Source organism: Gadus chalcogrammus, chromosome 10 (assembly GCF_026213295.1).
Source record: "Gadus chalcogrammus isolate NIFS_2021 chromosome 10, NIFS_Gcha_1.0, whole genome shotgun sequence".
Classification (NCBI taxonomy): Eukaryota; Metazoa; Chordata; class Actinopteri; order Gadiformes; family Gadidae; genus Gadus; species Gadus chalcogrammus.
Genome location: NC_079421.1, coordinates 12861271 through 12883776, shown reverse-complemented (window position 1 = coordinate 12883776; position 22506 = coordinate 12861271). Strand labels below are relative to the sequence as shown.

At 49.1% G+C, this 22506-nt stretch overlaps 1 protein-coding gene across 1 annotated transcript; it reads right to left on the bottom strand.

Moving 5' to 3' along the window:
* Positions 1 to 505: 505 nt before the first annotated feature.
* Positions 506 to 21944, bottom strand: LOC130391057 (protein diaphanous homolog 1). The gene is made up of 10 exons (XM_056601244.1): positions 21850 to 21944; positions 21269 to 21363; positions 20867 to 20968; positions 20181 to 20420; positions 19264 to 19393; positions 18944 to 19068; positions 18183 to 18347; positions 17282 to 17414; positions 12267 to 12356; positions 506 to 3170 (listed from the first exon to the last, which is right to left on the bottom strand). The coding sequence occupies exons 2-10, from the start codon at positions 21338 to 21340 to the stop codon at positions 2995 to 2997; spliced, it is 1233 nt and encodes a 410-aa protein (XP_056457219.1). The 5' UTR covers positions 21341 to 21363; positions 21850 to 21944; the 3' UTR covers positions 506 to 2994.
* Between the last annotated feature and the right edge of the window lie 562 nt (positions 21945 to 22506).

Below are 22506 nucleotides of genomic sequence, written 5' to 3'. Positions count from 1 at the left end.
AAATATGTGATTACAGTCTTCAGGTTTTTTTGCTAGATGTCTGTTTACGTTTACTCAAACTAACATTGAAATCATGGGAGCGTACCTATGTTCCCCGCTTTGTATGTGACCGGGGAACTTTTTTTCGTAGGATGGTAGGGGCAAGTACCTCCTTTTTCGCCTCTGATTCGCCTGTGATTGGTTAGAATGGCTCTCCTCTGATTGTTTATGGTTAGGGTTAGGTTTAGGGTTAACCCTCACCCTAACCCTAACCCTTTGCACCCAGGGAACATAGGACCTGGGGAACATAGGGATGACCCCGAAATCATCCTGGTAAACTCAGCACGGTGTGTTAAATAGGTCAAATGGATACAAACCTCTGTGTGGCAACTAGCTTCTATGTGTGTATTAGAAGCTAGGCTATATATCATAGCTGAGTTTTGGCAATAGCATAATAGCTTGGACAACACTAAGATGAGGAATGTCGGGCTAATTTTCCCTCTTCTTCAGCTAGCTACACAGTTAGCTCGCTGTAGCGAGGGAACACCGGCCCTCATCTGAGAACTTCGACAGTTTTTCTGGTTTTACGTTTGCATAACCACTGTTTATACATTCCTTTCATACTCTGCCAATTCAACTTTCATGGAATATCTTTACAGCCGAGTGTGTTTATGAGATGGGAGAGAGAGGTTCTGAGGAGAAAAGTATTCCGACTGCTCTTTTAACGTACCTATGCCGAGAAACCCGCTTTTAAAAGGAATACCTTTCGGGACCAAGAAGAAATGTTTGACACACACATTTGTTACGAGTGACATTTTATTACAACAAAAAGTCAAACACATTCTGTAACAGATGTGTACATTATGCAAGAGCCTTCCACTAACTACAAGACTTTGTGGCGTTTCAGAAGCAAGCTAAATGGAATTGTTCTGAAACAAAGCAAACCACTCTTGTACATTATTTGGTCCAAAAAATCACATACATTAAAATTAACTGTAAAAAAAAAATTACATAAAAATCTCTTTAAAAAAATCAAAACAAATAACAATCAATATAAATCGACAAAAGGAATGATATCTTAAGATATTTGAATCCACCGCTCCACATCAGAAATGCTCCCATGGAAGTTTCCATCTGGAGATGAAACATGTGGAACAAATTAAAAGACAGGCTGAGCGTTTGCATATTGACATGAGAGCTGTTGGGAGATAATCCATCACCTGTTGGTGACCTGTTAGCATAGCTTTGGTGATTGCAGTCACATAAACAATAACCATTTGCTTTTAATTTTAGCGCAACAAGTGTTGCCTTTATTGATTTTCTATTCCCCTTGTTGCCATCATGCTGCTCCATGGAATGCTATATTAGTCTGCTAAGTGCGAATTGTTCCCTGTGCATATAATGCTATTCCCCGACTTAGTTTCTTCAATAACAGTGAAATCTCCACACACATCGTCTGAAGTATAACAAATATTGGCTTCCATTTTGTGCTGCTGTGTGAAACACATCTTCTACTGATATGCTCTTCCCTGCCCCTACATCCTGATGCTGTGGTCATGTACAGTCGGTTTGCATAGGAATAAATATTGCTGCGTATCAAATGAACCGTGGTCCAGAGTATCTCTCAAAATTCCTGTTTGAAGGCTAACATCTACACTGAGACATCACGGCAACATTTATTCTGATGGTCCACGAATAGGAAACATTGACACCAGACGCTCAGCAAACAAATGACACACACACACACACGCGCATGCACACACACACACACACGCACACGCACGCACGCAGTATTTTGGGCTGTTTTCAAGTGTTTTGCTGTTTATGAAAACTAATTAATGACAATGGTCTACAATGTGCAGTTATTGCAGGTGGCCGAAAGGACAGTTACATACACAAATGCATGGTTGAGAATAGACAATGTGCGCACAAACGCACACATGTGTAGATTACAGTGCTACCTCGCAGCACTAAATAGACCCAACTGACTACATGCAAACCAACCCACTGTCACCAACATACATTCGTTGAGATCGGTAACAATCGCCTGTGCTCTGATTGGCTCACGAGTAAGGACGTGGGTCTATTACTCCTGCTTTGGCGCATTTATTGATATGGGGTTAAAGGACGTCATCTCTGTAAGTTTGGGTTTACATATCTGCATTAGGACCTAATTGTACCATTTTCAACATGTGTGGATACAGTGCTTTTAATGTATGCTTACGTCTACGAATAAAGATTAACACCCGTGCATTTAACGTCTCCAAAAAACGAGTGAATCCCTTCACCAAAACATCAACATACACCAGTGGGATTTCAACAACTTGTGAGAAAAGGTTTGATTGGTCCACACACCTGTCCAACACCAAGCGTGATTGGACAGAAAGATTGTATTGATTGGCACATAGTGGTTCTTTAAACAGTAATAATGATACACATTAAGGTAAAGTATAAACTGACGCACATTCATCTAGTAGTACAGAAGCGCACGGGTTTGGGGAGAAAAGAGCGTCTGAATGTTTATAAAACCATTGAAATACACAAAGTACACAATTTGTTATTAAACACCAGAAATATAACAAATCAAAGCGTGATTGAAGCCAAGCTACCGGCGGATCTTGTAAATTGCGGCTTGCTCCTGAGTTAAGTCTTTGGATTCTCCTGATGAGTGACTTATGGGGAGAGACAGAACTATGAATGGATTCGATGCGGGCCTGAAACGAAAGAAAATAAAAAAGACAAAAAGAGCAAAGGTAAAAGAGAGCCGAAGATGGCGGGGGCAGATGCAGAAGAGAGCAGCTAGGTGCCTATGGCGGTAACAAATGGCCGACAGTGAGGGGCGTTCAGGGAGCCATGACGAGGTGAGAGAGAGGGAGGTCCACCAGCCTGGGAGGAGCAGGGCCAGATCAGTCTGTCTTTAGGGATAAGCAAAGCTTCAAAGTTGCCGTTGTGTTTGGCTACGGTCGACCCGGGACCCTTTCTGTTTGGGGGTTAACTCTGGAGTTTTAGAGAGTTCTAATTGGCCCGAGAAAGATTTTCGTCCAACAGGTCTTCTAAAGATCCCGCCCCCTCCAGCATAGGCTCCTCCCTCTTTATCTTCTTAAATCCTAGTCCGGCTGGTTGTGGGTCCTCCTGCATCAGCTCTTTGGCCAGTAGATTGGTCACTGCGTGTCCAGCTCGCCTGTGATTGGCTGGCAGAGATGGAGAAAAACAACAAAGGAGAGAAGAGGTTGGAGGTCAGATTGACATCATGCCATTTTCATGCAAACATGTGTCATGCCATGAGGTAACACACATTATGACTAGCATGCAACAGGGGCCCAGCTGAGGCAAGCACATCCAGTTTGAGCCAAAACTGGTTTTGCATGCCATCCTGTAAATAAACAGTCAGTGCATTTCCTTAATCCTTGACATCTGACAACACACAAACAACACATAGCCAGGGCATGTGTTGTACAGGATGCAACACAACATGGATGCTTGCTTTCCGAGGTACAGTCATATAACCATCAGCCTGGAACAAACACACACATGCACTGACGGACAAGGAATGAGTGGCTATGCGTTTGTGTGTATATATACAGTATGTATCTATCCGTGGATTGCGGCGGCTAAAGCTTCTCACTACTCATGTCAGATTAGACAGTGGAAACGAATGAGATGCAAGGAGAGGAGAAAACATATGTAGGGATGGGGAGAGAGAGGCGACATGGAGGGAGGGATGCTTCATACAGTGGGAGGACAAAAGGCAGGAGGGGGGGCTGGAGAATGTGAGCTGGAAAACAGTGAACAAGAGGAAAATATGAGAGAGAGAGAGAGAGAGAGAGAGAGAGAGAGAGAGAGAGAGAGAGAGAGAGAGAGAGAGAGAGAGAGAGAGAGAGAGAGAGAGAGAGAGAGAGAGAGAGAGAGAGAGAGAGAGAGAGAGAGAGAGACTAGAATGAGCGTGACAGATTGCACCCTGAGGATGCTGTCGTCTTTAGTCCTTTATTCCTGCTTAGTTTTTCTCTCTACCTCTCCCCCTCCCCCCCATGCGCACACATCAACGCAAACAAAACACATACATAACCCCCCCTCCCCCCCTCTGCTTCCTCTCTATATATGTTCCTGCGTAGGAGGCCAGCTGTGCGGCAGCGGCCATTTTGAGATATATAGGTCAGTGGGAGATGGTGGATGTATGCGCTGGGGGTTGTTGTGCTACATGCTACGCTACATGCTATCTGTAGGTGACAAGGGCTCTTTTGGAAAGTCTTTGTGTGTGTACATTTGGGTGTGTGACTGTGTGTTCGAAGATGAGTTGAGACACACAAACAAAAGAAGATGCAAACACACACATACACACCGTAACATGCAATCATGGATTGAACGGACAAAATGCAAGACAAAATGACATTAAAATGAAAAATCCAAATAAATTGCATCTCACACACACACACATACACATGTGCAAGCACGCACACACACACACACACACACACACACACACACACACACACACACACACACACACACAGGCACAGTTACCGAACCCGCCTCCAGGACTAGCTGTGACAAAGACAGGATTGAGTCTGTGGAGGAGGAAGAGGAAGACAGGAAGTTAGGGAGGAGAGAGAGGTGAGAGAGAGGAGCCTTCAGTGGCTCAGAGTCCGACGGTCGGCCGTCCCTTAGAGACGCCAGCCTCAGCTGGGGCCAAACAGACGTTGGCCCCGGGCAGCTGGGGCCCCGATCCCTCCCCACGCAGCAAGGTACAGAGCCCTCCCTGTTGTCACACCACACCCACACACACACACACACACACACACACACACACACACACAGGCTCTCACACACACAGACACGCAAGAACTCACACGCGCACACACAGGCAAGCATGCGCTCAAATGGAGCACTGACACACACATAGAGCACTCACACTCACACACAGATAACACACACACACACGCCCCAAACTAACTTTTCAGATTCATGACGTTCTCTCCACGTCTATTTCCATCCTCTCACCCCCACCGCCTCCCTCCCTCCCTCCCTCCCTCCCTCCCTCTCCTGTCCCTCACTCCGGAAACTGTCTAATTAGACATTATGTAAATGACCCTGTTGCAGAGTGTGCTTCTGTGTGCGTGAATTATGCATGAAGCCTGTCCCAAAATAATACAAACGCCACACATAGAAGGACACTTTGAGAGCCACAATGACAGCGTTCCTCCTCTCCTTCCCTCTCAGAGGCGGGGAGAACGAGAGGTGTGGAGGGGCCGTATGCCAAGAGAATGATCTGGATGCACAGTGTTCACGTGCAAGGTGAAACTTATTTGGTGCACTGAGGATTTCTCCCAACATGCTCAGTCAATGCATCACTGATTTCTCTACGGTGATGTTGGGTCCAAAATGCTATCAGCTCACAGTACAGGGCTCTCTTTCCATCCAAAGATGCTCTCGTTTCCTCTGAGATATTCCCCATTCCATATGGTGACTTGGAAGGTCCTCGATGGAAACTTGCATATTGATAACACGAATGAAGGAATGCTTGATTCAAGTAGGCCAAGTAATCTAGCACAGACATGAAGATCTATATATATATATATTCGGCAGCTTCCTGCACAGACAGGATGTTAAAACGGATTATAAGACATGAGGACTCCTTCTGTATTCCCCATGTGTCTGGAACGAGGGACTGGAGGGTCCAACAGAAGGGAACGGGACATACCCACAACCACAAAACACCTTCTAACGCTTCTCACACAACCACACAACCGCACAGAGGAAGCGGAGATTTGAAAGAGGCCGTAAAATAAATAAAACAGATCAGGTGCTGTCAATTAAAACGGCGGGAGCTGGCGTAATGACGGTGCTGATGAGGGGAGAAGGACTCTTTGTTGCACGGCAACGTGTCAGATCAGGTTTATGGGACAGGGATCAAAGGGTGGGTGAGAGAAGGGAGGAGAGAGAGTGAGAGGAAGAGAGATTTTTAATGATACCTTCATTCATTAGCTTTGTGATGACCTGTTTGTGTGTGGGAAGATAATCAACATCCTCCTCTGCCCTGAGGAGAACTACCCCAAAATGGCGTCTCTGCCTGCTGTCCATAAAGAAACCGTGAATACCAGACCCAACGACATCAGAAGGGAAGGAAGACAATCAGGGAAGTGGACGGTGGCTAGCATAGCATAGCATGCATGACCCACGCAGAACTGTCTATGCTGCATCAGAGGCTGTCTGACTGAAACACACCCACAGCCTGGCCCCGTGCTACATGATGCTGCAGAGCCTGATGCAGACAGCTGCATGGCTCCTTCTCCGGGGACGCCGGCCATACCGGGAGCACATACCGCCTCCTAGAGGCAGCGGTGTGCAGCACACCAGCAACACACCAGCGACGCCCACGCAGTGGGGCAGTATGGGAATGCATGACGTCACCGGTTACCACGGCGCCTAGCAACCGGGGTGTGTTCAGCTCCTAGCAACCGGTGGAAGCATGCGTGTGTGTGGTTGATGGTGTGACACACAGGGGCAGATGTCCCAAAAGGGGCATAACTGGTGTGTATGAGTATGTGAGTGTGTATTGTGTGTGAGTGTATGAATGAGTGTGTGTCTTATATATAATATATGCGTGCGTGTGTGTTATATAGTGTTTGTGTTTTATATATTATATTTGTGTATTTAGGAGTGTGTATTATATGTTTGTGTGTGCGATGGGTGCTGTTTTGATACACTGGAGCAGATGTCCCGGAAGGGGCACAACTGGTGTGTATGAGAATGTTAGTGTGTATCGTGTGTGTGTGTGTGTGTGTGTGTGTGTGTGTGTGTGTGTGTGTGTGTGTGTGTGTGTGTGTGTGTGTGCTTACTCTATATACACAAGTGGGTCGTGCCCTGTGTGCATGGTCTCATTGGAGACTGCAGGCAGGCCAGTGACGTCACAAAGGGGCTCGATCAGGGTGGGTTTCCTATTGGCTTGTATTGTTGCTTTAGTGTGTCCTTATGTGTGTGTGTGTCCTTATGTGTGTGTGTGTGTGTGTGTGTGTGTGTGTGTGTGTGTGTGTGTGTGTGTGTGTGTGTGTGTGTGTGTGTGTGTGTGTGTGTGTGTGTGTGTGTGTGTGTGTGTGTGTGTGTGCTTGGTGTGTGTGTGTGTGTGTCCACCCCAGCTGTGGGGCCACATCTCTTTCCTATGTCCTCCATGACACTGCTGTTTGAAGAGCAGGCCGTCTGCAGCGTGAGGCGTGTGCCTCCTTTGTCGCGGGGCCACTTTTATCCTCACGCTCTGTTGTGATTGGCTCTTTGTCTGCGAGCATTCATTGTAATTGGCTGCCGGGGGGGGGGGCCCTGGGTCATGACCTGGCAGATGGGGCTATGGCAAGAGTTGAGATTCATCGCTCCTATCCGAACACCAGCACACTTTCTTTTGTGTTGGGGAGGGACACACACACACACACACACACACACACACACACACACACACACACACACACACACACACTATACTAGGTTATGAAAATATCAAAATGGAAGCATTGGCCCTGTGTTCGGAATGTGAGTGTGTGTGGGGGTATGGTTATTATGTCTTAAGGTTAATAAAGTTTGAAACGCTGCCCTGTGGAGCGCAAGACATCCGTTCAGAGTTCATGCATTGGTATGCAAACGCGCACCGAACGCAGTGCCCCTGTATGAGTATGCACACAGATAACATATGCGCGTGTGCGTGCTTTTGTTGATGGCTGAACTGGGGGGGGGGGGGGGGTAGAACAGAGAAAGAGCGACCCAGACAGACGGAGGAGAACAGCTGTGAACCCCTTCCCTCTGCCCCCCCCCCCCCACCCACCCACCCATTCCGATGCACAGTGGTGGGCTAAATGACAGGTCAGAGGTGAGCAGGGGGGTGTAGAGGGGTTCCCCAGCCTCGTGGCTGGGCCCTCAGTCACACTGGAACACAATGGCTCTCCATGACAAGACTCTGAATGCAGCCTCTTTGGGCCTTTTAAAGACGGGGCCGTGACGTAGACAGGCCTACAGCTGGGAGAGGGGGAGCTGGAGGGAGGGGAGGGGAGGGAGGAGGCGTTGGAGCCAGTCATGGAGGTACGCTGGAATTTCGCCACGGGTGAAATTAGGTTTCAGCCTCGTCACGTCTTTGAACCGCGTGGGAGTACCAAGAGAAGTTTTACAGAGGTGTGCCGGGATGTTGTTTCATCTAGGTGGAAGAGATCGGGATAATACGTTCATGACTGGAGATGTTGTGGTGACTGATACCTCTTGAAACGAGCCCTGTCAAATATGAATTGAACTCTTGAGGCGGAAATGGCCTGCATCAAATTCCGCAGAAACAAAGCACAAATGTGTTGATGTGTCCGATGTGACGTCACCAGGCCCAATGGTTTGAAAGAGGAGCCTGAGATCGTCTGAAGGGAAACTATTCTCTGTGTGAACTCGTCAACAAACACCAGTCTATGGGACTATTGAAGCAATAGATCCCCCGTTATTAATACCCGTCTATGTTTGTTGTAGTACAAATCAGGACCTTTGTACTTCTATGAGGACACACTGCTCAGTCGAAATCTCCCACGCAAATTTACACTGAGAAGATGCTGATATTGCAAAATCCGCAAAAGGCACCAAGTCCACACATTTCACATCAGGTATCAGTTTCAAAGTTTCAAACTGGCAGAGGATGCCTGTGAACCGTGCCTCTACTGAGATTTGTTTTCTCAGCCCACTGATACGATGGCAGCCGTATATCGCAAAAAGGTGTCTTAACATTTACATTTTACATATACGGCATTTAGCAGATGCTTTTATCCAAAGCGACTTAGAATAAGTACATTTGCCAGAAGACAGAGAAACAATTCTAACAAGTCGTGGCTCTAAATTTAGGAGCCAATAAATAGCCAGAGTAACTAAAGTGGTAAAAATTAAAAAGGACACTAAAGACATCTTCATGTATGCGGGGATTAGGAAGAGTGTCACTTGGCGTCTTTGATGCGAGACTCCATCCGAGGTTGTGGAAGCAGGGGCTACACAATGCTACTGCTGCGTGTGAAAGGCCTAGCAGGGACTGTGGCTGCTGGCTGAGGAGCCCACTGTGAGGATGTGCTGATGCATTATGTAGGAGGCTCCAAGAATAGAGATGCAGAGTACATGGTGAATAAAGGGGGCTGTATCTGGCCTGCTGATGGGGCCATACACCCAACGCCGCCCCCTCCCCCCCACATCCGCCCGCAAGCCCTGCTAAACTGACACACACACACACACACACACACACACACACACACACACACACACACACACACACACACACACACACACACACACACACACACACTCTTCTATTGTGTGTGTTCTCTGGCTTACGGCGTTGCCCAGCTGTGAAGACCACGTGTCTCTATGCAAAAGAAAGGCCTTTGGTATTCCTAGTCATGGAAAACCACCCCACAGCCCAGCATGGATGGCTCTCAGTGACCAGCCACTCTGAGTAGGACACAGTTAAATGTGTCTCTGGAGTCATTCAAATTAATGAAGCAGACCACAGACAGTGACGGTTATATCGTCGTCTAGCGTTGTTAGTTGAAATGTAGAACTCAACAGAACCAGGACTTTCAGGTCAGGGAGTGAAATACTCAACGTTGGGGAAAGAATACAGCATCTGACTGACTCCTCGGTTTGTGTTGGAGCACAAGAAGCCCTGAGACTAGCAGGGTAGCCCAGTATAAATACATTCTTTGGAAACAAACACAATATGTGGCAGGAGTGTGCTGTTAATGTGTTCCCAGTGTTGACATGAGTGACGTAGTCTGCTGATAGACCAATGCACCATAGCTACCGCGCATACTTGGAAACTCATGAATACTCAAAGAACAACAGTGGGTATTTGGACTATTTAACAGCTCTGGAGCGGCTTTTAGAACATGTAACCAGGGGTTTTAAACCCTGTCTTACTCAGAGAATATCACACTCGCTCACACATACACACTTCCTGTTCGCCACATTAGGCAGCGTGAAAGTATTTGGGGCAGCTTAACCTCAAACCGGGGCCCCAATTTCTTCCTCTCACTCTTTTGTCAACTCTTTCAACCTCCCAACTCCTCTCCTCGTCCACTACCCTCTCCTCTCCTCGTCCACTACCCTCTCCTCTCCTCGTCCACTACCCTCTCCTCTCCTCGTCCACTACCCTCTCCTCTCCTCGTCCACTACCCTCTCCTCTCCTCGTCCGCTACCCTCTCCTCTCCTCGTCCGCTACCCTCTCCTCTCCTTGTCCACTACCCTCTTCTCTCCTCGTCCACTACCCTCTCCTAACCTCGTCGTCTCGTACCCTCTGTTGCAGGACAAAAGGCGGGGGGGGGGGGGTCTGGAGAATGGGAGCTGGAGTACAGTAAGAGAGAGAGAGAGAGAGAGAGAGAGAGAGAGAGAGAGAGAGAGAGAGAGAGAGAGAGAGAGAGAGAGAGAGAGAGAGAGAGAGAGAGAGAGCCAGTGAGAGGGATCGCAAAAGTAAGAAAGAGAGAGAAAAAGGAATCGGGATTGGAGACAATCCAAATACACACTCTGGGCCACTGCTCCACATCTGGCTTCCATTGAGCAAGGCATCGGGTTACACACCGCCCACCCTCCCCCCTACATGCTCCCATTATGTGTGAACACTGGCCATGCGTGGGCTGCAAACACACACACCTTCCCCCTGCGCACCCCAGATCTCTCCCCACACGTGGTCCAGCCTGCGTTCTTCCTCTCTCTCTCTCTCCCCCAGCGGGGCGGCCATGCTAGTAAGACGATCTATCACGCCGCCGCGAGCCCCGCCAGGCCGCATCACCCTGTAAACAACCCGCGGCGCTGGCTGCGTGTTTACCAGCGGAGGAACTCCTGCTACTGTGTGTACGAGATCAAAACAAGAGAGAGAGAGCGAGCGAGCGAGCGTGGGTAGGAAGGAAGAGAGACTACAGTGTAGTCCAGTGTCTTAGGAGGGTAACTGGATTGGGCGGCGGGCCAGGGCGGCAGAGTGACACACTAAACAGATTACGTTGAAGAGGCTCAGTCGGGGCTTACAGAGCAGATCAATAGGGTATGTGAACACACACAGAGGCACCGGTGGAAGGTGGGGTAGATCCTGCACGAGGAGACACCCGAGACCTCGCTGAACTGTTACGGGCTTTTTGGTCTTTCTGAGTGACGTTAACGGGCAGAGGAAGCCAGAGCCGGCTCAACACGAGACATCTGGAACACAGTCCGCATGGCGGGGGTCCTGGCTGTTTAACGCACCTCCGTCTACCTTGTTTCACAAGTGAGACGTCTCAGGTTGGAAATGTGATCATAAATAATATATCTGCAGCACATATGTTTCTGCATGCCCCACAGAGGATGATTCATCGCATTATGTTCCCACCATCGGTTCCTTTGTCTGACAAGCTGCCAGGAAAATATAAAAAAAGCAACATGAATGAATAATCTCAAAGGACCACCTATTTGCATTTAGGAAGTTTTAGGAAGCAAAACCAGAATCAATAACAAAGCTTGATGCACTGATTCTGTTCCACACAAAAGGAGTGTATGAACCTCCGCCAGCCGCGATATTCTCCACAGGTGGGACCTCACCTGGCCCATTCAGACCCACTAATGCCTTCCGTTCCCTTAGGCCCGGGTTAATGCCCAGGCACCCTGCCCGACCTCCCCCTGTTTAACCAGGCTGTACCACACAGCCCCCCCGCCCCCCCCGCCCCCCCCCGCCCCCCCCACACTGGAGCCCCGCCAGCCAGGCTGTGTCCCCTCAGCCCCGGTCACGCCCTGAGCCACACAGCAGATGGGCGAGAGACACGGAGAAACACAAACAAATCTGTTGTTGTGCCGCCTCAGAGAGAGACAGGAAGAGAGACAGAGAGAGACAAAGAGAGAGGGGGATTCACTAAGAGGAAAAATACAGAGATAGAGCTAGAAGAGGGAGAAAAAGAAAAAAAATTACAAATAGAAAAAGAGACTTAAGTTATCGGAAAAAACTGAGACGGAGCAGGAAAGAGGGTGAGAGGGGAAAAAAGGAAAAATAGAAGGAGAGGAAGAGGGAGACAGCTACAGGAAAGAGTGAGAAAGAGCAAAAGCTTGAGAGAGAGACACAGAGAGAGAATGAGCTTCCATACAGTAGGGGCTACACAGTAGGAGCTATGAACATTTAGCAGAAATCTACAAATAACCCAAACACGACATCCACGGTCATATGGGAACCTCCAGCGCCTGTGAGAGAAAGTCAGCGTCATGTTTGACCTTGGGTGTTTTGAAAGGCGCCTCTAAATTAAATGTATTATTATTATTATTATGTGTGTGAGTACCTGCTTGCCGTGGTCCCCGCTTTCTCCTGAATGCAGCGCCAGACTGCAGCGCCTCCAACAGGCCGTCCATGATACCAGTCTCATCGCCCTCTGTGGAGAAACATAGCATCTACATTTAATATAAGATAAGATAAACCTCTATTCATCCAGCAGGTCGTGTTACCATCGTTAACTCAAGGGACAATACAGTTGGAACAGATGCAAAAGTTGCATGAAAAATCTATCAATAGCTACAGAGATAACTATGACTATCTACACACATCATGAGACCGGAAGATAAATCACATACACAATAACATGCAGCACCCATCACCTTATTAACGATTAATGCATTTAATCGGATGAAGTACACCGACAATCAGGCCGGTCACACACACACACAGGCACACACACACACAAAGGCGCACACACACACAAGCACACACACACGCGCGCGATCCAGCATGTACACATGGAGGGGGGTTAGAACAGTCACATGAGCCCATGGGTGATATTAACCTAGATAGGCCAGTGACCCAGTTAGGCGCCTGCTATTACTAAAGAGGTGGGTGGGTGGGTGGGGGGGGGGGGGGGGGGTCCTTTCTACGTCACAACATCAGATTCACCACGACCACCTCTACTGGTGGAGACAGGGCTTAATGATGGGGACATAATGAAAACAACAACCCACACAACTACAAAGGCCACGTGTTTGTGTGTGTGCGTGTGTGTGTGTGGGGGGTTTGGTGTGGGAGAGCTGCATGGCTAGCCACAGTTCCTTGCGCGTGTGTGTGTATGTTTACATCTTTCGCTCAACAAGGCTATGTGTTTGTTTGGGTATGAATACTGCACTTTGAGTGTGTGTATGTGAGTGTGTGTGGTTGCTTGTGTGAGGTTGTGTGTGGGAGATCTGCATGGCTAAGCACAGTTGCTTGCGCATGTGTGTGTGTTTACATCTTGTCTGGGTCTGAATCGTTAACTGGGAGTGTGTGTGTGTGTGTGTGTGTATTTGGTTGTAATACCAGTGTAAGCAAGAGTATGTGTGGTGCTGATTGCTTTGCAAAGCAGTATGTGTGTCAGGGGGGGAGGCAGATGGTTTTCATTATTCCTGCTTTGAACCTGAAAGCAGAGAAGCTTGGTGGATACAGAGCTGAGAGCGAGAGCGAGAGAGAGGCAGGCAGGCACCAGGGGTTAAAGGTTTATGTCTTCACCCACCGCCCCAGAACCATCACTCTCCATCCCCCTTGATTTCAACACACACAAACACACACACACACACACGTTCACATATACACTATATTTAATCCCACAGTAAGCCTCGCGACAGATGGCTACCGATCTCGCCTGTCACGTCAGGGACATGCTCTGTGTGGGTAACATACACCACTTAATGGCCAAACCCAACTACTGCAGCAACTACAAAAACAGTGACTTTTTTTTCCCTCTGTCCCACATCTGGAGAATTCATTGGCACTATTTCCGCCACCCTAATCACATGGTTGCCGTACCAATCTGACTGTTACAAAGACACACACTCACACAAAACCTATTTGTGAAATGCTCGGAGCCACTGACTTATAGCTGGTCCAGCGAACTACCAGATAGAAGTACAAACACACACAATGTCTGAAAGTCTTCTGCAAAAACAAACCTTCCCTGACAACCATTATCTGCCCATAGGTGCATGTGGGATCTCCATTTGTATTCATACACATGTTTTTTTATTCTCTCTCGAAATCAAATCAAATTGATCACTGCCCCTCTGAACTATTTCCTAGGTCGGATCAATACCGATGAGTCCCATGTGAGGGAGGGTCGAGGTCATGGTGAGCACGCTATGACAGACAACCCGTGAAATCACTGCCTGTTGGCACGGCAGCGTGAAAGAACATTAGGTGGATTAATTGGCCCGTAGCATTAGGACGTTATCTCTTAAAGATCCCTTCTACCTAGCCACACACACACACACACACACACACACACACACACACACACACACACACACACACACACACACACACACACACACACACACACACACACACACACACACACACACACACACACACACACACACAGAGAGAGAGAGAGAAGTGACTTCCGTGTTGCAACAGCACCCCTAGTTGCCGTTCACACGCTAGGAAATAAAAGGAGAAGGGAATGAACGGGTAAGGGTGTGAAAGAACAAAGAGGGTGCGGGAAGGAAACAGAGATGTGGAGAAGGAAGGAGCTTGAGTGGACGAACATGCGGTTGGATCCGAGAATTCTGGGGGGGGCCCTCTCTTCCCTTTGTCTTTTACTGCCCACTTTAATACCCCAATACCCCATCTCGCACCTGTCTGCAACCTACGGCCCTCCTCTCCGACGCAGCCCCCCCCCCGCCGCTCCGTCCAAGACCTCTCCTGCTCTAATCCCCGCCGAGACAGCTGTTGCCCTACTTCTCTTCAGAGTGTGTGTGCGTGTCTCTCTCTCCCCTCCCCCTGCGGCTGCTGCTGCTTCACTCAACCTCCTCTGTAACCCGTGGTCTGGAGCGCCCCCGGTGGCCGTTCCCAGAGTCTCAGCCTTGCATTTAAAGGGCCGGCGGACACACCCACGCGTTGACACATGCGCGGCAGCACACACACCCCAGCGAAGAACAAAGCCCTCTCTGGGTCAGCGCCGTCGACACCTAGTGGTCGGGCCGGGGAAGCGTTTGTTTTTCCCCCGGTGGGTCCCGTGTGGAAAGTCCCAGAGGAGAGCGCTGCACTGAGTCACGGACCGGGCTGCTTCAGGCCTGTTTGTCAGGGAGAGCCGTGAAGGATGCGGACGGACGGGAAGAGCTCGAGGTCTGCGACCACATGTCACACCGAGTCGGCCGCAGGGCGAGAAGGAAAATAAACCGGGAATAACAATGAGGTTATTATCAGTGATGTGTTGCGTAATGAGGCACTTGCTAAACATATTTTTAGAAGATGTGTTTTTTTTACGAAGTACCATAAAGGCTCTGTGCTTTGTGCTCACTGAGTGCGCACAGGTTCAAGGGGGTGTCTGCATGCATAGCTTCCAACATGCCTATGTGAGTCTCCCACATTCGCATGGGAATGGCAAGGCCACAAAGTGCAAACATTCTCCCCGACCTCACATATTCTACTCAACCTCTGGGATTGTGTGTGTGCGTGTGCGTGTGCGTGTGTGTGTATACGAAGAGAAGGGCCGCTGGTTAAGGTCCTAACAATGAAGAATGAGCAGCAGTGCTTGGGAGAGTGATTGTGTGTGAAACAGGGCCCTGAACAGAGCAGTGTCCAGCTCCACAACCGCAGTGCGACGCCCACAGACACAGGGAGGCCCAGGTGTGTGTGCTTTGGCTTTGAACGTCAGTGAGCATTAGGCCACACCGCCCGAGGGCTACAAGGGAACCCAAATATGCCACCTGTATGTAAACGATCAGTACCTCACCCGAGCGCACACATACACAAACAGGCCCAAATGCACAAACACACCAAACACACACACAGGCCCAGACACACACACACACACAACATATACCCACAAGCCCAGGCACACACACTAAGGCAGTATTGTGTTCCCATAACGCATGCCTATAGTGTCCGGCCATGAAATTTGACTACCTTCCGACTCTCGGCTGTGGTCTGAAAAGAGGTGAAACGCCATTGGCTGACTTTTGTCTGTCGGAGGACAAAGCAATATGTTGGAGTGAAGGGCGTGCGTGTGCATTTAAAATGTCCTTCAGACAGGCAGACCGGGGAGGAGGGGAGAAGGAGAGGACGGAGAGAGGAGAGGAGGGTATAAGCCAGCTGGAACGCGGAGAGAGAGAGATTGTGATAGACACATTCTGGGAAAAACAAGTAGATAAAACACTGAGAGACCCGCACAGCCCCACACAAGCACACCGCTAACAAGGACATCTCGATGCTAGCACGCGCACGCACATGGAAAAATACAGCCATTACTCACCCACACACACACACAATCAAATACACGCACAGAAAAATGGAAAAACACAGCACTCACACAATACACGGAAAACTTGAAAAAAAGCACTCACACAAAAATCACATACACACACACGGATTAAATGGAAAAATACAGCAGTCGTCCAACACACACTCTTCTGCCCGCTCAGCTACTCTCAGGCCAGTGACAGGCGGGGGGGTGATGGGGTAGCTGAGGAATCCTGACGACCACAGAAATGTGTCCCAGGAGGAGCCCAGCAGAGCGAGGAGAGGAGGGAAGGAGGCAAACTAGGGCACAAGCTGAGGAAGAGGGAATAAGACTGCTGTGTGTGTGAGAGAGTGAGAGTGTGAGTGTGTGGGAAGGATTACAGCTTTGCGGGCCCGTAAGGTGTTTGCGTGCATGCATGTGTTCTGAAACTATTCTTGGTGAGCAGTTCTGGTTTCGGGAAAAGAAGTGGCTGCATGTTCTTCAGCGATTGCCACACTTAGTGTCCTTCTCTTTTAAGGACAGCCCCCCCCCCCCCCCCCCCCCATTCACAAGACCATGAATAGAGGACACTTTATCTCTCTCTGTCCCTTATAAATCCTTTTTCTTTTGCCCTCTCTCTTTCTGTGTGACTTGACTGTGGCTCCCGCTCGCCCGGACGGAGGTCATAACTATTTGATTATCTTTGGTTAACTAATAGGGACAACGTGTTCCTTCTCGCACACAAAATCTTGTGGCCATAAATGCAAAAGCACGCCTCCACACTAAAATGTGCACGCACACACTGACACACAAGAATTCAAGCACATACATACACACACACACACACACACACACACACCCCCAACAATAGCCGATTCAGTGCAACTATGGGCTCTGAGTGCCCCCAACTGGTCTATTTGAGAAATGCCAAAGAGAAAAAGAGTCTGGTGAATATTCAGCTCTCTCACCATGTCTTTTTTGTCTCTCTTTTAGTTGATTTGACACACACACACACACACACACACAGACACACACACACACACACACAGACGGACAGACGGACAGACGGACAGACGGACAGACGGACAGACAGAATTCAGGAGGCCTGGCGTGACCTGAGTTGATGTCCAGGATCTGGGTCTTCTTGGCCTTCTCCTCCTTCTCCTTGTCGGCCTTCTCTCGCGCCAGCTTGGCCCTCTTGATCTTCTCCTCCGTCTCCCTCCTCTTCTGGTTCTCCTTCACCGCTTGCTGGAAGCCACGGAGGGCACAGCAGAGAGAGTGAGTGAGGGTTCATGAGGCGCCGTTTAGGGCTGGTACATCGCAAAGTGCTTATTAACATTGATTTAGGATTACACAGGACTACTGTGGAATCCTAAGTATCGCAATGAAAAACTCCCATGATGCATTTTGATGTCGAAACCCTTTAACGGGTCTTTGTTTTTAGGTGATTGCAAAATAATCAACCGCGGCTTTATGATGATGTACACAAACTTCTAAGGGGGGTGGGGGTCGTGGTCGGCATGGTAACTGGGTGGAACAGGTGAGGTTATAGCCTGGCATCAACCGTCCCACTGTTGATGTGTTAACACACAATACAGCTGGGATACTCACGCACACAAACACACACACACACAGAGATGCTGTTGTGTCAATACGGATGGATGAGGACAAATTTGCTTCACGTGCTTATACCACAGCTAGCAACAATGATCAGATATTAGTTGCGCTCCTCTGAAACATTATTGGCTTCTTATCATCTTAATAAGCTGAGATCAAGATATTCTGCTGCAGTGCTTTGAACACTTTGTTTAAGCCTTGTCAAGGTAACACCTGATCCAAGGTTGTATTGGACCGTTGTTGGCAATGTCGGATTTGTAGCGCATCGATAGGGAACTGGCAAAAGGCAGAGGTGGTCAGTCTTTGAAAAATGATTGACGTTATTGACCAATCCAAATCAATTCTCTCTGATTGAAGTACACAACAATGCTGTGGTATAATGTGGGGACACACACAGACCTCAAACATGGTCTTGAAGGTCTTGAGGTCCCCGAAGAACTCCTCCACGGACATCTTGCGGGGGTCGAACACGTAGAAGCGGCCCAGCTCGCTGTACTGCTCCTCCATGTTGTTGTGCATGAGCTCCAGCTTCTCGTGCTGCTCCTTCGCTGTGCCCACGAAACTGTGAGGGGCCCGGGGTCAAGGGTCACACCAGCATCACCTCATCCTACTTATGCGTCGTCTTACATATGTAGGATTTATATTATTTGTTGCCTTCCTCGAATCTGGTTTACAAAGCCGATTCGATTGAATTGTCTCGTGAGAGACGGAAACATTTCCTAGCACAGGGCCGCAGGCCAGAACTGAACGCCACCGGGGCCGCGAGCCGGAACTGAACAGAACTAAACACCAAGGGCTTCTGGGTGGTTTGCCATGTAGAGCGCATACCATTAACGCTGAGTCCTGACCGCAGTGACCGGGGTTTGATTCCTGCCCGTGGTCCTTTGCTCTCTCTCTCTCTCTCACATACCTTCCTGTCTAATTCTTCATGAATAAAGCATTCAAATGCAAAAATAAATCTTAAAACACCAGCGGTGGAGCCAAGCCGTCGGCCCACACGTGAGGCATTTTGAATTTACAATATACAATATGAGAAACCACATAAAATCCCTGGCTACCCTCCCATGACGGTGACCCTAAAGCTTTGGTTTCCAGTCGTGCTGCATGGAGGGGCTTGAGGACCGAGACATAAGGACAGACGGTAGCAACGTAAAGGATATCGACATCTTCTCAGAGAACAGGTCCCTCTCGTTCTGGGGAGGGGGGAAGGCTTCCAGATCCTTCTGCAGGGTCTTGATCTGACGGCCCATCTGCTCGATGTTTTTCTGGAGCACCTCCGCTGACACTGCGCAGCGGGTCACAGAGACGTGTTGATTAGCAGAACATCGCGTACACGGACGTCCCTAGCTACGACCGTTATAGCCATGGGCTTGAACTACCAGCTATATAGGCAGGGGCTGCAAAGGTAGGGAGACATCACTAAGGACAAGGCCGTGAGGCGGGAGATGGGTGAGGGGAAAGAAGAAGAGGCCACAGCTACCTCGGCTGGCCTTCTCCACGTGGACCAGCTCATCGCTGAAGCCCATGACCTCGGGATACTGTTCCTGACACACGTCCGCCAGGAAGTGGAGCAGGGTCTGCTTGTGGTCAGCTGACTTGGTGTCGCGCAGCTGATTGGAAGGAACAAGACAAGAGGGTGGGTTTTAGAAAGTTGGGAGTCACGTGTTAAGCCGTTTAGGACCTGTCCCAAGTCTGGCATTGTAGATCAGTCTAAAGCCAGAGGATTATCGACATAATACAAGCAATACAAGCTACCCTTAAAGAGGTGGAACGTGTTTGCACTATTTGTGCTCAGCTCCATACAGCATAAACAGTCCGCTTTTGCAGAATTAGCACTATGGCAGATGGCATTCAGCTGGCTCTCTGAATGCGCCTCAGTCAGCAGAAACTATCCATTTTCTACCTCAATGAGGACCTTGACACGGTTAGCCGAGTGCATCTATATTACATTCCTGCATAGATTAGGACAAAAACCTCTCTCACACACATACTGTAACACCTTGTTCTATATTGCTGATCCCTCAAGCCTTGAGGGGGTCCACTTAAAAACCACATTGTCCATCAGCACAGCGTATTGTAACATCGTTTTGGTCCTTAAAAAGGTGCTGAAGGTAGGATTTAAGAGCTCAAATCTGAGAGTAATTCTTTAAGAATAGCAAAGCCATCAGTCAGCTATAAGAGAGTGAAATGCTATGACACTATGTTGGAGTCAATCTTTCCTGTCAGCCAAAGTGAGAGAAGGCAAAACATCTTATCCACGGTGAAGAAAGGCAGGGAAGGAGGGCTACGACATCTCCAGCATTTAGCTCTGTTCTACAACTTTCTGCTCACTCTCTTCAACCTCTCGAAGCTGACCTACAGCGTTGACAGACTGCACCTGCGCGGCGGGGCTGTTACCTTGCAGAGGTAGGACATGCTGAAGCCATAGGCCTTGCCGTTGCGGGAGCCGGCGTTCATGTAGTTGCCGACCAGCAGGATGATCTCCAGGAGCTTGGCGAAGGTCTGGCTCTTGCTGAGCTCCTCGCAGGCGGCCGTCACCGACACCACGTCGGGTTTCACGTTGTTCAGCAGCTCCTCGAACTGCAGCCGGAACAGGATGGCCTCCAGCCGCGTCTTCAGCCGCTTCACGCCCGACATCTGGGGGGGGGGGGGGGGGGGGGGAAAAAAAAGAGCGTGGAGGGGTTCTGCTCAGGCACAGGGACCCTCGGTGTGTGTGTGTGTGTGTGTGTGTGTGTGTGTGTGTGTGTGTGTGTGTGTGTGTGTGTGTGTGTGTGTGTGTGTGTGTGTGTGTGTGTGTGTGTGTGTGTGCGCGTGCGTGTACAGGGTTTCCCCCCTCTGACGGGATTCAGCATACGGATAAACAACAGTGGCCTTGTAGGACGGTTGACGTCGGTGACCCGTGTGTGAGCCGTCCGGGGGAACACATCACGTCCTGTGATTCACCGTCTCCAGTGAATCATGCGTTTCCTCCACGGATGTCCTGCTCTGCTCCCTTCCAGAAGGGGCTAGCGCACTTCCTTTGGGTGTGTGTGTATGTCTATATATTTATATATGTCTGTGTGGGGGGGGTGTGTCTTCCTCACCACCACCGCAAACTGCTCGGCCTCTGCCAGGTCTTCGTACTCGTCCTTCATGTCGGCCAGCGTGTTCAGTTGCTCCTGGTCCGGCATCTGCTTGATCAGGTTCTACACAACACAAGCAGACCAACGTAAGCTCTGGAGGTCCACTGTCCTCAGCCTGATCAGGTTCTATGGGACAACCAGACCCAGGTAAGCTCTGGAGGTCAAACTCTAGTGACGTGCCCTACGGTTTGGACTCTCTAACGTTACGTTTCAGAGGACAGATTCATAAAAGTGGCAGAACCCCAAACCCAAGAAATATCAATTTATGTGGGTATTGCAAGCAGATACAAAAATATTTTCTTGTACTTGTGGATGTAGAATTTGTATTCAGGATGATGAAGCAACAAGAATCTCCATTTGTACCTGGACCATGGACTCTGTCAGCACCTTCTCGTTCACCTCCAGGATCACCATCTTGATTTCTTCATACGGCATACGGAATGAGCCCAGGAAGATGGCTGGAGCAGGCACGCACACACACACACACACACACACACACACACACACACACACACACACACACACACACACACACACACACACACACACACACACACACACACAGAGAGAGAGAAATGCAAACACACACAGAGAGAGAAATGCAAACACACACACACAAATACATGCAAAATTACAAACACGCGCATGGGTACGGGTAGACACCAAAACATTTAGAGGTTAACGACACATTTATCATCAAGTCCACCATTAGAACAAGTGAATGTCTGACTTTTGGGAAAACTTTTTCATAAGTCATCAGACCATCCGACGTTACAACATTAGACACAATGATAACCGACCTCATTACTATGGTTACTAAACCAGAAACAGATGGGGTGGGAGCATTCAGTAGTCTCCTCTGGTTGCGATCGTGTGTGTGTGTGGTGGATAAGGAATGAAAGACAAGTTATGTCCAGTTCTTTCTGTAGGCGGCCTGGACTCACAGAGGTTCTGGGAGGTCTTGCTGTCCAGAACTTTGAGCTCCTTCACCTTCTTCTTCTGCACCTGCTTCTTCTCCTCCCCGCCATCCTGCTCCTTCTTGGCTGAGGCAGCAACACAGACAGACAGAAGGGGGGGGGGGGGGGGGGAAGAGAGAGAGAGAGAGAGAGAGAGAGAGAGAGAGAGAGAGAGAGAGAGAGAGAGAGAGAGAGAGAGAGAGAGAGAGAGAGAGAGAGAGAGAGAGAGAGAGAGAGAGAGTTAACGACGTCATTTGCTGAAGACCTAATGGGGTGTGAGACAGCAGCAGCTGGGTAGGATGGGGGAGTATAGATGGATGGTGGGGCTGATGACGGTGTAATGGGTGCACATTGGGAGGAGGTGATGATGCACAAATTAGGTTAGACCCGAGGAAGTTCTGAAGCAGCGCACACACAGACACAGACACACAGACACGTACACAGACAAGAGGACCAAGACTTGGGTATACAGCTTGGTCAATGATACAGAACTGTATGCGTCAATATGATATGCATGGTAAGATAATTTTTGTCCATATCTGTTTTGAAACACACACACAGAGGGTTCCCAGCTCTGAGACAGCAGCAGGCTGTGTTAGGGAGGGACTATGCCTGTCTGGCCTATGTGGCCGGCACCATCACACA